Source organism: Gallus gallus, chromosome 7 (assembly GCF_016699485.2).
Source record: "Gallus gallus isolate bGalGal1 chromosome 7, bGalGal1.mat.broiler.GRCg7b, whole genome shotgun sequence".
In the NCBI taxonomy this organism is placed as follows: domain Eukaryota; kingdom Metazoa; phylum Chordata; class Aves; order Galliformes; family Phasianidae; genus Gallus; species Gallus gallus.
Window position 1 is genome coordinate 27,170,168 of NC_052538.1, and position 16,195 is coordinate 27,186,362.

Sequence of the window (16,195 nt, forward strand, 5' to 3'; positions counted from 1 at the left end):
CAGCGGGCTCAGTACTGTAGCTCTTCAGTGAAGGGGAAGAAGAGAGTATTTGTGTCTGTGCTTTGTTCTCTGTGTATGAGTTCACAAAACACTTCCAAAGAAGTGGTTCATGGGAACGAGAAGGTTGTTTGTCTACATAACTAAAGCCAGTATACCACTTGGAAAATTGTACTTTGTACCTTTTCTCCTGCATGGTAGATTTCTTTCTGTAATATTTCAATATGCATTTTTTATGCACCAACATGTCATCAATACTTTGCCCTGAAGCTTTTATTAGTAGTGAGTCTCACGTACCTTGACTTTCTGGAGTTAATGTACCCCTTGCTACAAATGGATATTGCTACATTTCATAGGGTTTTCCAAGAAAGTGGCAGAGAATAGATGTATTTGCAAAGGCTGCATTTTTTCACTAGATCCCAAAATTTATGCAGTTATTACCAAGAGGATATTTTCCCAGCCCTCTCAGTCTCAGGCAATATCCCCAAACCCCATTGGTGCGGATTGGTCCAAATCTTGCAGTGGGATCAACTGGATAAGATATAAAACAGTTTTGTGGGCTCATGAGCATTTTCTCAGCACATCCATGGTATAAGAGCTCTGGATGGAAAGCCATACCTGGCTCCTTTTCCAACACAGGCTTATAAATGTTCATTACGAATGTTTCATCTATTATCTCCATTCAAGATACATGTACTCTGCCATCGGTCAGCTGCCATGAAATAGGAGAGATGCCACTGCATGTTCAGTTGTCCCCAGCCACAATTGGCTTTGGCCACATGAGGTACTTTTCTCCATGATGTGTTGGTGCAGCCCCGTACCAATGATGCTGACTAGGCCCCAAACCAAAGCTGCAGTCATGGCAGGATGCAGACATCAGATCGATGGAGAGGAGCATCAGCACAATTACTGTTTCCCATGAGCGACATGTGCATGTTGCACCAGCTGGTCATGGCAGAGGGGTGGAAACGCATCTTCTTAATGTGCACTTGCTAATATAAATTAATTATTATAATAACGAAGCCAAAGCATGATGAATCTGTTTTCTCCAGCCCATCTTTCATTCTGCCTTTGCTTTGGAAGTGGGTAAAAAAAAATGTCAGTGTGTTTTTTGTTTTCGTTTGTGTAGTTGATTTGTCATTTTTGTTTTGTAATTTTTCCTAATGTTTAATTGATTTCTTACTGTGACTTGTCATTTATTCAAAGTCATATTATCATGGCAGAGCCTAAGTGTTATTGAACAACAAACGTAATGGACAAGTTCTTCCAGCAGATGGGATGAAGTCTGCAGGAAAATTTCATGGAAAAGCCTAGACTAAGTTATAGACTGGAAACATCTGTCCTTTTATCAGCAAATCCAGCTCTAAAGTATGAGAAGGTGCTTGTGGGTGCATGTTTTTGCTGGAGGGCAGGGACACTCTGCATGAGGTGTGTATGCAGGGTAGAATACTCAATGGGGAAAAAATACAGAAATGGATTAAAAAGAGGAGTAAAAATCTCACCAGCAGTTGGAGGTGTGGGTAAAGGAGGAACTCACTTTCCACCTCATCTCTAACCTACCAAAGGTAATGAATGTCTTTCTGTTGATGTTGCTGGGCTAAAACCAGCTGATCAACTGCTCAGTGTTGTACTCAAGGTTCTGGTAGGTGCAGTAGATCAAGTCTGTAATCAGTGTACAATTTCACTACCTTTAGGAGGTCTTACTAATAAGCTTTATGCAGTACTGCCAACTCTTGGCATGGGGCAGTTTCCTTTTGCCTGGAATTGCCAGTTTTTGCACAGCGTGCTGTTCAGTGAAACTGGAATCAGGGGAGACACCAACCAGTAAAATCCTTTTATAATAAGATGTGTGTGGGAAAAAAAAAAATTACCTTGCAATCTACAAAGTTAAAAAAATAATTCCTTAACTATGCTCAGCTCTGTTGGAAAAAAACCCAAAAAGAGACAATGTCAGGTCTGTGGCTTTTGCATTTGCAACCTGGGAGTGGGCTGGAAAGAGAGGCCCCAAATTATTTCCCTGTATTTTTAGGGTGTATTGGATAGTCATTTGATTCCAGCTGTTGGACATCAATGGAGCAGCAGCTTCCACCCTCTGGAGATCAGTCAGACCTCATCAACCTGCAACTAGTTATTTGGGCAGCTCTGAGCTTTCTCTTAGAAGAAGCCAGTTTAGTTTAGAGAATAATTGTGTTAGAAATATTTTAACCCCTTCCTTGAAGAAAAGTATGTTTAGGACAGAGAACATACTTTTGGTAACATCCAGTCTCACAGTCTAATAGGGTATGTGAGATGAGTTTTACTCTCTATCCTATGTCTTTGAAGGCTGCGCTGTGTCCCTGTGTTACTCTGCCTTCTGCTGAGTACCATTTTCAGTCAATTTAAGGACTGCTTGTCCAGGAAGAGATCCAGTTTGTGAGACTTTAATCCTAATCATTTCTTTATATGTATCTTTAGCTGGAACAAAACTAGAGGAAAGCTGCATTTTCAACCTATCGGTGATCCTTTTCCAGTCAACTTTACAGTAGCATTCTTACCGCAGAAATGTCAAGTGTAAGTTCTAGGGCTTTAAACATTTATGGTTGAAGAAATTTGGGCAGAGGAGGCCTTACTGGCATTAGGGAGCAACTAAAAACACAAGCAGGCGAACGTTAGATTAAACAGAGAAAGAAAAAATAGCAAGTCAAAGTAAACACGGCTGGGAAGCCCGTAGAAATCAGGGAGGCAGTTTGCTTTCCAGAATGCTTCATGGCATCTCGTATTCGCTAATTAATACACCATCGGGCTGGTGCATTGAGCAGCAGCAGGGTTAGCATTGGGTGAGTTAGCGTTGGGTGAGCTCAGCCCCTCAGCCGGCCGCCATCTGCAGGGGCAGTGCCCCAGGTAGGCACCGCTCCGCCCTCTGTGCCACGCCAGGGGACGGGGGCAGGTGGGGAGGCAGAAGGCGGCGCATCCACTGACAGGACTCAGCCGCCCGTGAAACATTTTCCATTAATGTTTAATGTGTGTCAGAAATGTCAGCGTACGTAAGAGAGGCGGATGAATTATTTAGCTGTGTGAGTGCCTTGCCCCGTCCTTCCTGCTGATGCCTGTGAAACGTTTGCCGCAGATTTGTTCAGAGTTTGGGTGCTGCCAGGGAGTCCCTGAGGGGAGCTTTGTGGTTTGATGCTTCATCGTGCCCAGGCAATCATGTGAGTGGGTGAGCACAGGCACTGCTGGTGGTGTGGGTTTGTGGAGGAGAAGGGCTGGGGAAAGTGAAATAGGGACAAAAGAGCGGGGTGCCCCTTCTCATGGGCTCATGGTACGGATCTTGATTTATCCTTAACAGTGTGGGAAGGGAAAGCTCCTCTCTGAGTTGCAGGTTTTGGCTTCTATTTTGTTCTTTCTTTTTTTATAAATCAGCTTTATAAAAAGACAGTGTAGCTGTGCCATCAGCTCTAGCAGAAAGAGAGAAAGAAGGACCAAAGAAAGGTATCTATCTGATCAGATGGGATTTGAAGGGAGGTGAGGGAGAAGCAAGCCTGATTAGTAGTGAGGTGTTAGCTTGTGAGTGTTGGATGAGCTGCAATCCTACATGACCAGTTCAAAGTCCCCCTTGACACTCGCACAAGACACAACCATTCCTCCTGGGCAGAGATCCTTGCTGAAGGCAATGGGAACTCTATCAGCCTGTGCGTGTGTTCGGATGGGGCATGCACAACCCTGCCAGCAAAATTAAAGACAGTGCTGTGTATTCAAAGAGAAATCATACAGATTGTTTTTAAGCATGGGGCAAATGTAATTGCTTTGTTTGTTTGGTGGTTTATTTTATTTTATTTTTTAGGGAAGTCGCAGACCTTGGGACGAGGATCTCAATTGGCCTCTAATTAAAGTTGCTTTCTTTCGGTCTGGCATAAAATCCCCCTGAGAGGCAGATGTTTGCAAAGCACACTTGAGGCACTGGCATATGGTCCCTTTGTATGGCTGGCGTTTCAGCAAAGTGCCTCCTGAATGTTGTACATAATTAGATATTTTATTGTTTTTTCCCTGAGAAGTTGCTGGCGGCTGGGGACAGCCAGGACCTGAAAGCAAGGCTTTTGGGGGGACAGATGAGAGGTTACAGGTGCTGGCTGATGCCCTACTGCAGCTTTTTGGAAACAGCCTGTCAACTAAACCAGCGCTAGCTAAAGGAAATTGTTCTGACCTCCAGAATTTAATAGAGGATGAGACCCTGTGTACCCAGCCTCTAAAATTTCACGGAGGACTTGCATCCTTCCTCCAGGAATCTGTGTGCAGGTTTAAACTTTTTATAGGATTATAAAATTCTGAGGAATGTTTCCATAAGGAATCCAATTGTAATTGAGAGGGGAGTGAAATGAAAAGAAAATATTCATGCTCACTAGGCTTGGGTAGAAACCACGGCCATGCTTATAATGCTACTTCAGATTAGAAATGGCCCATAGCTCTTTATTGAGGCTGTAAAAGACTGTTGCATCTGGGTGGTTACTGGAGCTTACCGCAACCTACGGGAAGATCCTTAATAACTAAAAGCTCAAGGTGCTGAATATGATCATTTTCCTCTTGGAGAGCAGATTTGTTCTTCACATGCTTAAGAAATAAGATACAAAATGTAGTGTTGGATGACCTAGTCTTTTCCAGTTCTCTTAACATCTCCCTTTCCTCCCCAGAAAGTCCTTTCTGCGTTCACCAGAGTATTTCCTATTACTAGTGCCTCGTTTTGCCTATTTATAAAAGCAGACTGGAACAATTCCCTGCCGCAAAAAGGTTTTGTGAGACAAAATTAATTCATGATTTTAAGGTATCTTTGAGGTCTGTGGACATGACTGTGCTTTACTAATGTGAGCAGTCATTATCACCCTTCTGTAGATGTGAAAACCAAGATCTAGCACAGTTAAAACAGCTTGTTCGGGATCACACAGCAATTCAGGAGCAGAAGTACAAATAGAGCCAAGTCTTTTGACTAGCAGTCAGATGTGCTATCCGCAGGGCTACCTATAATGTCTAATTATTTTCTAAGGCTAGGAACTGAAAGATCTCAGCCTTATCCCCAGGTCCTGATGAAAATAAAAAGGAAATGCATAAAAGATTGACTCACAGTCACTGAGTTCCCTTAGCATCTCTATTAGTGTTTGTTTAAAGTGAAATGAATAAAATCTCCTATGGACGGAGATGAAGCTCAGCCTCTGTCACAGGCTGTGCATTGATATCCTTCTGATGTTTTGAACAATTTTGTGCCATGTATGAGAAGGCTGTTGGCTTAGGCAGGTTGCACTGGGTGTGGTGTTTTAGGCTTCAGATACTAAATTCAGCTTATTGGAGAGCACATGTGCACAGACGCTAATGAACTTGTGTGTTTGCTTCAAGGAGCCGTACCTTTATTGAAGCTTTGCCTATTCTTTGGCGTGCTTTCAAGCTGAGGCTACTGTTCAAATGTGTGGACATTCAAAGGCTGCGCTGGGAGGCTTGGCGCTGCCAAGTACCTCGTGGAAGGAATAACAATCTCAGCAATTAGCAATCTCCCTTGAAACCCAGCCCTGACTCTCACGCTGTTGGAGGCAGGGGAGGGAAGGGAAAGGAGCTGTGTTCGAAGCAGCACTCCCTGTGTGAGCTTTCAAGCAGTGGGAAATAAGAGTGACTTTCTGATGTAAACGGGGTAGAAAAGCTGCTGGAACTGTGACAAGCACTGTCAAAGCTTGGAAGCAGAGAAAGCCCAAAGCATCACTGTCCAATGGCTGTGACCAGAAGGATGTTCTAGCAGGCAGTGGCGGTGTGTAATTAATAGAAGGAAGGATGGAATAAGGAAACATGGAGAAAATAGTATTAGTCTTGGACTGAGCCTGCATATTACATATAAAAACAGCATTCATCTTTTCCTTTTAGAATAAATGCAGCAATGTATTGAATATTACTTTCCTCTCAGCTGGGATAAAGCGTTTGGCACCAGGTGCAACAGTATGAGTCTTCTATGGAGGCCATCTATTTGGTTTCCATGGTTCTTGCAACTAGTCAGGGGGTCACCTGGAAAGCAAAGTTATGGCATGGGTCTGTGTCAGTTTGCACAGTGGGGGCATGAAACATTCACTCCACACAACCCTAATAGGAGTACTGGAGATCAGATTTTATGGTTGGATCCTCAATAACATTCCCATTATGTGTTTTCCACAACTTTTTGTCTACTGTTCTGCATTTATGCACACTCACGCGTGCAAAAATAAGTAGACTTAATTAAGCACAAGCTCAATTTCTGCATGGCTCTTCAGTTATATAGCAAGAGAGTCTTCACAAGTCTGTGAGGGTCCCAGGGGTTGTTGATGTTTCCATTGCAGGGCTGAAAGCGAGCTCTAGCTTTGGCTCTGCATGGGGTGAAGAGCACAGGCAATGCCAGCCATGCTTCCACTGGTAATAACTACAGTGTCTCTGTTAGCTTTTACTAATCTGCCCAGATGACGGAGGACTGTCCAGTCTGACCCGCAGTCCCAGGACTGTAAATGCTTCCTGTGAGGCCAGATATTACTGTTTATTAGTTTATAAGGAGAATAATAACCTTTGTTAGAGAAGTTTATAGCTCTGGGATGATCTACAGTAGCTGTTAATGACTTTTACAAATTAATATTGCTTTCTTTCTAGCTGGTGCTGCCTTTAGATTCAGTTCAATCCAATTCAGTCCTTCCTTCCTTTGGGAAGTCAAATCTTTCTGCTGCCTGCAGTGGGGAAGGAAGGCAGGGGAGCCTGGCAGGCTCCTGGGGAGCTCAGGGCGCTGAAGTGTTCTTTCTTTGCATCAAGGATCAGGCTGTCATCCGCAGAGGAGTGATCAGCAGATGCAGAGTGTCCAGGCCCATTTAGCTCTGCCAGATGGTGCTAAAATACAAGTCCGGAGCACATGTTGCTCTATTCAACAGAATGCTGTGCCATGCTGTGGCCTCGCTTCTGCTGAACCAATGAGCCTCAGCCAGCAAATCCCAGCGGCAAAGGCCCCAGCAGCCTTCAGCTAAGCCCCTGTGCATGGCTTGTGGAGCTCAGAGAGACCCAGCTAGGAAGGCTCACAGCCCTGTGGGGACAGACAATAGCATGCTAGAAGAGAAGGGAGGGGTTAAAGAGAGCTTAGCACATACAAAAAAAAGGTAAATATTTCAGGCAGAAAAGCAGGAAGAAAGAATAATGGAGAGAGAAAGGCCGGAGAAGGAAGCAAAAAGTATTTAGAAAAGGAAAAAGGAGGACGATATTCTTCCAGGAAACAAAGGGATGGTTGTGTGAGCAAAGCACTGGGGAAGCATTGGGGAAATGAGGGTTGAGCTCTGCACAAACTTTCTGTCTGACACCGGACAAGTCAATTCTCTCTGTCTCCATTTGCAGAGACTACAGTGGGAATAATAAAGTCTCTTTTCTTCTGCCTCTCTCTGCTCACATCAGACGTCCCTTCCGTTTGCACGTTGTAGAAAGGCAAGATGCTACTGTACTGCAAAAAAAAGTTAAGTCCACCAAGGCTTTGAGGGGGAAAAAGAGACGTAGGAAGGCAAATAGGCTGTGATAAACCTAGGAGATAAAATCAAAGAAGAAATAAAAGAAAAAAGAGACATATAGAAGAGGCCTTCATTAAGGGAAGAAGAAAGAAACAACGTGGACCAGATTAATCCTACTGTTACCTCTTGGACTCCGGTGGAGCTCCTCAAGGGGTGAATTTAGCCTAAAGACTTCAGTTTTGTTTGGTTAAAGAAACTTCATGCCAAAGTTTTTAAATAGTCAAATCTGTTCTGAGAACTATGAGAATGTGGGCTTTCGTGAAACATTGCATGGGACTTGGGACGAACAACTCCCGCTGAAGGCAACAGGAGCCAAGTGATTAAGCCCCATGCAGTGCTCTGACAGGAGGCCTTCTTCTAGCCTACGCATACGTTTTCAGTATAGAAAGTATTTCCATATTTCCAGCAGCTGATCTTTATTTGAAGCCAAGAGCACACTGCATTTTTTTCAGATCAGAACTAAAGCTTTTCTAGGAAGAGCAACTCTGGATCAGACCATGGGTCCATGTAGCCCAAGACAGTATCTCCAACAGAGGCTACTGACCTCTGCTTAGAGAAAGAAATAGAGAAAGAAATCCTAAATCCTGTGAGGCTCCTTCCAGGGATAATTTATATTTCACTCCAGGAGTTAGCATTTGGCTTTCACTCCAAAGACTGAAGGCTTATATTCTTTCCAAAACCCTTGTTTGTTTTCTTAATCTTTATAGTTCCCTGGAGTTGTTTGCTGTTTGCAGATCTGTGGCCCACTGGGGAAGCCCTTTGAGCTGGTGACCTGAATGTCCTGCAGCAGCAAGTTCCCTGGGCCATCTGGGGCATTTGTGCAGGGAAAAAAAAGAAATATTTTCTTTTATTGGTTTGCTGCATTTAATGTGGAAACGTGCCTTAATCTTCCCGTCTCACCCAGCTGGCTTCTCATTACAGTATCTCACCTAAAACTGTGAGATGCTTCTGCTGCACAGGGAATCCCTGCTAGGAGACGAGCTGTGCATTTGCAACGTTGATCTGCCCTGAAAAGTGACTCAGCCATGCTGAGCATCCACTCCTTAAATTTTTCAGTGTTTCCAAGTTTCCAAGAATACATTCTTCTGACAGTTACTCCTGCAGGCATGGTGTGCTTTCTTCTTGCGTGGGGACAGCATGCTAAGTCAGGATGTGGCAAAGATGTGAAATGCTGCGGGGTGACTGAGATGTGGCACCATGCTCTCTGCACCTCTGATTCTCTTTTGGTAAAGAAGTGATTGCGTGCTCAAACTGCTTTGCAGAGCACGGTTAGACTTGCAGGTGAAAGAGCAGGAGGGGCACTGTTGTGTACACCCATGCTTATGACAATGGTGAACCAGCAAACCAGTGCACGGATGGAGTGCCAGATGTCCTCCCTGCCCTTCCATCACCCATCTGTCCTTCTCTGTTCATCTACTGCAAGAGGGACTTGAGCCTTGTAAGGGCAGGAGAGCAGTGTGAGGCAGGATGCATAGTATGGCCTTCATCAGTGTCCAGGAATGAACTGGCTAGGTGGCTGTATATCCAGAGCTCTGTGGAAAAATTAGGTGGTGCTATGCAGACATGGCTTCAGATCCAGCACGCAAGTAAACAAAACAACTGTATTAGAAACAGCTGGAGGTTAGGATGAAACTGAGCATTATTAGGGATATGTTTGTAATAACTTATGTACTGGGTAATGCATTTTTGCTGTTCTGGACCCTCCTGGAGACAGATTCCGGAGACCATTGCTTTTGTAGCCCTCATTACAGCCATTGGTTTTCCTGTTCATATATCCCCTCTCCCAGTCCTTAGTGGAAAACCTAACAGCATGCTCTGAGATGTAGCTGCCAACGTGTGGCTTTTGTCAGCAGCTGTAGTCATCTCAGAGGCAGTGGCCACAGCCTGGTCTGCAGTTCTGGAGCTGCTGCTCAAGTGAGCGCGTACACTGCCCAGAGCCAGGGCATTGCTTCAGATGCTGTTCTACATTTGGGAATGTAACCCCTCATCCTGAGGGAAGTTCTGCAGATTTGGAGAGCTTTTGTGGATTCCTGGCTGGAAGGAGGCCTCAGTTTTCTGATTCCTTCACTGTTTTAAAGCGGACTGACATGTCCTGGGGGATACTGAGAAAGCTGAGAATGTCTGCTGGTAGCACAATCCCCATTGGTGTCTGTCCTTGCCTCTCCTGCACACAGCAAGGGCACTGGGGCCGTTAGCAGCAATCTGTCTGCCTGCAGCTCTGGATATGATCATCTTTTAAAATCATAGAGCTTTCTCCTGGTTTCTATGCGTATTGTCTCTGTGAGATATACAGAGGTTGGAGAGTATTTTAATTTGCACTGAACCTTTGGTGTAGTAGGTTAGGTTAATAGCAAAGTCTCATTTCTTTAATGCAGAATGGACAAAGTCTTGCTTACTTGAACACAGGAAGAGTTCAGCAACCAGAACTAAAATTCTAAGTGTTTTTTTTCTGACAGAAAATGCTCCTTGAAAATTCTCTTAGGACTCTGTTCCAAAGCCCATTCAAATGCACTTACATTGATTTCTCTTCCTTTTTATATCTCCCTCCATTTTATTAACTTTTCAGAACTTTTGAAGTAGTGAAATTCTCAAACTTGATGAAGTGAGATGGGTTGATTGTCTGTATTTTGATTTCACAAGCATATCTCTGTTGATGCTAATGATATTCATTTATCAGCCACAAGGGTCTAGCTCTTGGTGCTTTTATGCAAATTATAGACTTTTCCAGTCTGGCTTTAAGAAACATGTACTGTCCATGAAACTTGGAGAAAATACATGCTCTCATCTAATCTGCCCTTCTTGTCTTCCTCTTTTGCAGGCTCATTTCGAAATGATGGCTTGAAAGCTGCTGATGTCCTTCCTATACTAAAGGAGAAAGTGGCCTTCGTATCAGGTGAGTGCATCCTTCCCAGTTCCCTCTATCCCAGTACAAGCACTGCCTGCTGCATGTTGGCCCTTATGGTGCACAAGGGACCAGTTTCACGTTTGGATGGTAGTACTTAAATTAGCTCTTCAGCTAAAAAGAATGAGGTCTATATGTGGAACAGGGCTACCCAGTAACACCCAGGGTGCTGGAAACTGGCCCATGGTGGTCTTCATATTCTGAGAAACAGGTAAATGAGCAGGACAGGAGGCATAAAATACTGCTTTTCAGCTCCAGACCAGACCTGGGTTGTTTCAGGATTCAGGATGGTTCAGGTCAAGGACCCAGCCTGAGTTCAGGGTCTGTGAGTCACCAGTGTTTGTTTTGCCATCCCAATCTGCTTGCAGTAGAAGTACCACTGATGCTGTATTCACAGAGGGGAAGAGAACGTGTGAACCAATTGTAAACCTGCATGAAGTCCTTCAAACTGCATTATAAAAAGTGGGTATTTCTGGTGCCAGCATTTTTGGCAAGGGCAAGCCATTTGACCTGCTTTTGGTCTTCTTGCCTAATGCAAGAAGAAAGCTATCATCAAGCAGTCAGCCTGCTCTGCCCCTTCTTTGCTATCCTACACTGCTCCAAAGAGAGGAATGTCATCATAAAAACAGCGTACCTGCAGATCTGCTTGTGACATGAAGCTGAACTGGGTGCTCTGAGGGTGCAAAAGGGAGGATGGCTTCAGATGGAGTATTTAGTAACAACAGCTTGTCTGGATTGTTTATGTTGCCCCTTCCCTTGTGTTACCTGAGTTCATCTCAGAGCCAGGGCATCTCACATCAACCCATCAGCTCATTACATGCTGTTCTGGTCCATACTTGCCTTGTATGTGTGGAGGAGGGCTGAACGAGCTGTGCCAACACACCCCAGGGTTTTCTCACCATGATCTGCAGCAGATGCAGGTCCTCACAGACTCACCATGCTCAAAATGTACCTGTTCCTGTCCCAGCTCATTAGGCAACAGCCCCAGCATTTTGACCTGCTCTCCAAGGTATCCAAATGCAGTGGTTATGGGCAACAGGTGTCTGGGGCCTTTGCAGATGGAATGTGCCGAGCTCTGGTGTATTACATTAGCCCCAGCATCACAGAGTTTAGCTGCTCCAACTTTCCCTGGGCTGGTGTAAGCAGATGAAGACAAGAATTGGAATGCTTCAGCTGATGGCTACGTTCTTTTTAATTAAAATGGAGTAGCTTCCTAGAATATGCTTTGAGCACATAACAGAAAGTTTGCCAAAAAACAAAGAAAAATCAAATTGCTGAACTTTGTGAGAAAATATATATATATATATATATCTCCTAGCTGTAGTTAGCACAGTGTCTGCGAGCACATTGCATTTGCAGGCAGACTTCCTGGAGGAAAAGCAGACTGTTATTGAGTCTTCTTCAGAGTTTTACACTACAGTTAATTTTAACGATAACAGAACAGTGAAGTTGTCAAGGAGTTCATCTTGTCCTTACACCAGCAGAATTTATCAGCACACAAAGCATTCTGCTGAACATCTCAGCTGCATGTTGCTTGCTTTCTTTTCTCATCTGCTCTAACTCACCGCCTTGTCTTTTCAGCCCTGATGTGGCAGAGAACAAATGAGCTTAGGTTGGCACAGCTGCACCGCTCTGTGTTTCAGCCTTGTGCATGCCCCATACCTTAACCATGCAGAACATGAGGAGGGCAGGCAGGTCACCTCCCCACACCACTGTGCAACCTCAGGGGCACGCTCAAGCTTGTAGAAGTGCACTTAAATTCCGAATTGAAATACAGCTCTAACTAGCCGGGCACAGATTCACCCAGCCTGAATTATGCCTGGGGCTCAGTGCCAGTGCTTTCTCCTTGCTGGCTCAGCCAGTGGCAGGCACAGAGCTTTGTGTCAGCATCACTGCACCGAGGGAGGATTTAGGGATGGATAACGGTGCAGTTTTATTCCTGAAAGTGGTTCTTGACTTCTTCCAGTGACCCTGCTGGACTGAACTCGGGCAAAGTTCATATGTCTGTATATCTGAATAGCACCTGAGAATCCCATTCCAGCTCTAATAAGCATAAAGAGAGCCTGAGCAGTCACAGTGCATCCCAGCCATGGCAGTCTGATCGTTTCCATCACTGACCTTGTTGCAGCAGATTAAGCCCAGGGGCAGGAGGAGGCTTTGGCTGCCTGCTTGTTGCCTAAACCCTGATAAAATCTTGGCTTTGCCTGCGTGGTTCACTGTGTTTCTTCCAGCAATGGAATGGCTTTGGGAACCACTAGGGAGCCAGCTACAAGCCAAAGGCTGATTTTTATATTCTGAGGAGGAGATGAGCACAGAAGAAAGGAAATAAAACAGGTTGTAGATTATTTTGGTGGATTTCTTCAGTGAGAGGTGGTGAAAGTGATATTTTGGAAGCTGTGGCTTCAGCCTTTCCTGGGAAACACAGATGCTGCTTTGGAAGGAAGGTTAAACTTGGGATGCTGTTCAGCTTGATTATATTCTTAGGAGATTTTCTGTTATCAGTGCAGCATAGAAGGAAACAGATGAGACCCTCGGGAGAGGGAGGGGAGCATGTTACCGTGTTGGAGCTTCTCATACACTTAGGCTGTGAAAAGATTTTTAGTTGATTAATGCAGGGGGACTTGCTGAAACTATTTGCCCTTTCCTTACCTCCCACCCAGAAGAGTTTCACAGGATCTCTCCCAGCACTTTCTGAGAGGGTGGGGGAGCACAGAAGAATCAGCAGCAAAAGGCAGAAGGGCGTAATAATTTGGTGATTTGGTGACAGGGGCACAGTGACGTCTGAGCCTGAAGGGAAAACAGAGATTTCCCAAAAGGTTCTTCTGAGGGAGAAGTTCAGTGTAAATAGATCAGATGAAAGGACAGCTTTGCAATTAGGTTTTGCTAAATTTAGGCTGTCAGGATGAGTCCAAAATAAAAGCATAGAGATTATTTTATTTCTGAGACTGGAGTCTGGGAGAAGTTTGCTCTGAGGCAAAGACTGTTAGAAGGGGAGACACTGACCCTCCCAAAAACCACGTGTCTCGAGTCACAACAGGTCACTTAGTGCCAGAAATGAGATCCTGGGGCCCTCTGGGTGCTGGAAGAGTTCAGATCCAGGTTTTGGGAGGTCCCCAGCGCTGATATGTGGAATTTATATTGGGAATGGAACTAACCAAAATATTTAAATTTTGAATGATGTAAACATTCTGTGTTTGCACGGATAGTTCTGATTCAAATTTTAGTAGTTTCTGCTCTCCTCTTCCTCTGGAGTGGGAATTTCAAATGAAACATCAACAATTCTTCTATATTTTGTTTGAGAAAAAAATCTTGTTTATACCATTCCCTGATATAGTTTGAAATCAAGGGAAATTCCAAAAAGAGGAAATATGCTATTAGAAATACATAACATTGCTTGACTGTTGAATTCTCCTTGTGGTTTTAGTTCATCATCCTTTCATCTAAAATCCACTGCTGCATTGATGCAGATGTTTCTTTGAAGAAGAAAATGAGGAAATTTAGACTGTAAAGTTTCAGATCTTTTGATGAGATCTGAGGCTGCATTTTCTGCTTGGCTTGGTTTTGTTTCTTTTGCTTTTTAAGATGTTAGGTCATTTGTGAGAATAAAGAGGAGCCTTTACCTATAGGGACTGTATAGTAATCACCATCAGGACCCTAAGATTAGAAGCTGCTTGGGATTTCTGATTTCACTTACCAATGGTGATGATACACAGCTAAAACTTTGCTAGCATGCAGAATTAGTTGCCATTATTCCTTCCTTAAGTCTTTACCATAGCAGTAGACTACATGAGATGCACTACTGTGGAAAGTGTGTAGTCATTGCCAGTGCTTACTGTCCTGACTCACCAAGATCCACCACCATCTCCTTACAGTAGGGATATTTCTCCTTTATGTACTTTCTAATAGCGTGGGTGAGAGTTGGGATCGCTGCTTTGTGAAGACACAAAACAGTTCAAGTCTCTTACAAAAGCAGACAAAAAATCAACCCAATCGCAGTATTTATCTGAAAATACCCGTTAGAACGTATGGGATGTAAATAACACTGTGAGTGCAATCCAGACACACTGGGCTCCTGAATACCTCCTTGATCGGAGCACATGAGCCCCCGCATCCAGTCACTTGGGTTTAGCTTTTAAATTAATGATAGGGACTTTTGAAATAACAATAAGAGGAAGGAACTAAGCCTGTGAAGCAAGAAGGTCTGTATACATCCCGTTCTGTTCCAGCTCACGGGGCTTTCTACTCCCAAAAGACACAGTGAGCTCCATATATTTCTCAGCAAAGATCTCTTCTTCATTTACACAGGCAGGTAAGAGATGTCCATATGTAGAAATGCAGCTTGGGAGTTTATAAATCAATATAAGGAACCAGGGAGGCAACTGTAGCATGAGATAATTAATATGATAACAACCAAATGTTTCTGTCATTTTGTCCAAACATTTGCCCATCACCAATAGTTCTCACTAAACCATGCCCGTCAACACAACGTCCAAACGTTCTTTGAACATGATGAGATCCTGGTGACTGCATTGCAGCTATGTTAATTTGCAGAGCAGATTTGTTGTGCGAAGTTAAATTTCCTTCACTATTGCACTGTAGTCACCTGCTTTGGAATCAACAGATAATCACATATAGACCTTCACAATAAATTAGTGCCTCTTGAAGCTGAAAAAGTTTTATCACAGATCTCTGTTCACAGATCTGGTAGCAAACACTCTCTCAGAGCTCAGCTATGGCAGAGAAAGGAAAATAAATATAATTTTAAGACTGGATATCAGTTCCTTGATACTTTTCCTTCCTAGGAAGTCTGTCAATTAGATTTAGAAGTCCAGAGCATATTGTTTGTCATTTTATAGAGGCGCCTGGCATCAGCTGAGCTTGTTCTGTCTCCTAGTTCTCTTCATTATCGTTCATTTTTTCTCCGTATTTTGGACTGAAATAACTTTTGAGGAGTATTTCCGTTTCTCTGGAAAGTCACTTATGGTCCCAGCAGAGTCTGCAGCACCAAGGTTGATCAGCATATGATCTGCAGGGGTCATATGAGACAGCACATCCGTTTGAACTGCAGTAGACACCTGAACAAAGGCCAGAGGTGCTGTGTTCTATTTCTGTCTCCATCACTGATATGTTGTAGGGTCTTAGACAAGGTCCTTGGGAGCCTTTACTTGTATGGGTATTTGTCTCTATGGTTAATTCTTGTGAATTTCTGCTTATAAAGAGCTTATTTGCAAAAGGAAGCAAAGAGTTTGAATAACCTTAAATATAGATAAATGCAATCAGAAAAGCATCAAGGTGGAATGGTTAATAGGAGTGATGAGGCTTTACAGCAGAGCTCTATAAAAGTCCTTATCTGTTGTGCACAAGAAGTCTGCATTAAAGAGAGCATATGTATTCCGTTCCCAAAAAAGGAATCTACAGAGCTGGAATTTCACTTTTTTTGTGTACTATTGGGTATGGATGTTTCACAGGACTTGGAAAGGCCCATACCCACAGTGCACATTAGTAAATTTGGGTGGGCCAACACCTTCCCTTTCCACAGGTCAGCTTCCTGAATCACCATGGGCAGAAGCATTTTGGCTCACCACTGAAGTAATAAATATCAGTCAGCTGCTAGAGCAGGAGTTTTGTGTCTGGAAACCCTTCCCTCTCTGTTGAAGGCTTGACCAGAAAAGTGGTCTCCAGTATGTCACTGAGAACTGCCCAAGTTTTTTATTGTCCATTATATTACCCTTGTTCTCAGCTTTTCTGAGTTTTCTTTAATGTTTTCTTTTAATATGTA

At 43.8% G+C, this 16,195-nt stretch overlaps 1 protein-coding gene across 15 annotated transcripts in view; it reads left to right on the forward strand.

The window, feature by feature from the left end:
- KALRN (kalirin RhoGEF kinase) overlaps positions 1 to 16,195 on the forward strand; it is a 446,039-nt gene that overhangs the window by 137,183 nt on the left and 292,661 nt on the right. For all 15 annotated transcript variants that reach the window (XM_015289974.4, XM_015289980.4, XM_040703547.2 and 12 more), the window contains one exon: positions 10,333 to 10,407. In XM_015289974.4, the coding sequence (XP_015145460.2) occupies positions 10,333 to 10,407 (75 nt within the window). The remainder of the gene's footprint in view (positions 1 to 10,332; positions 10,408 to 16,195) is intronic.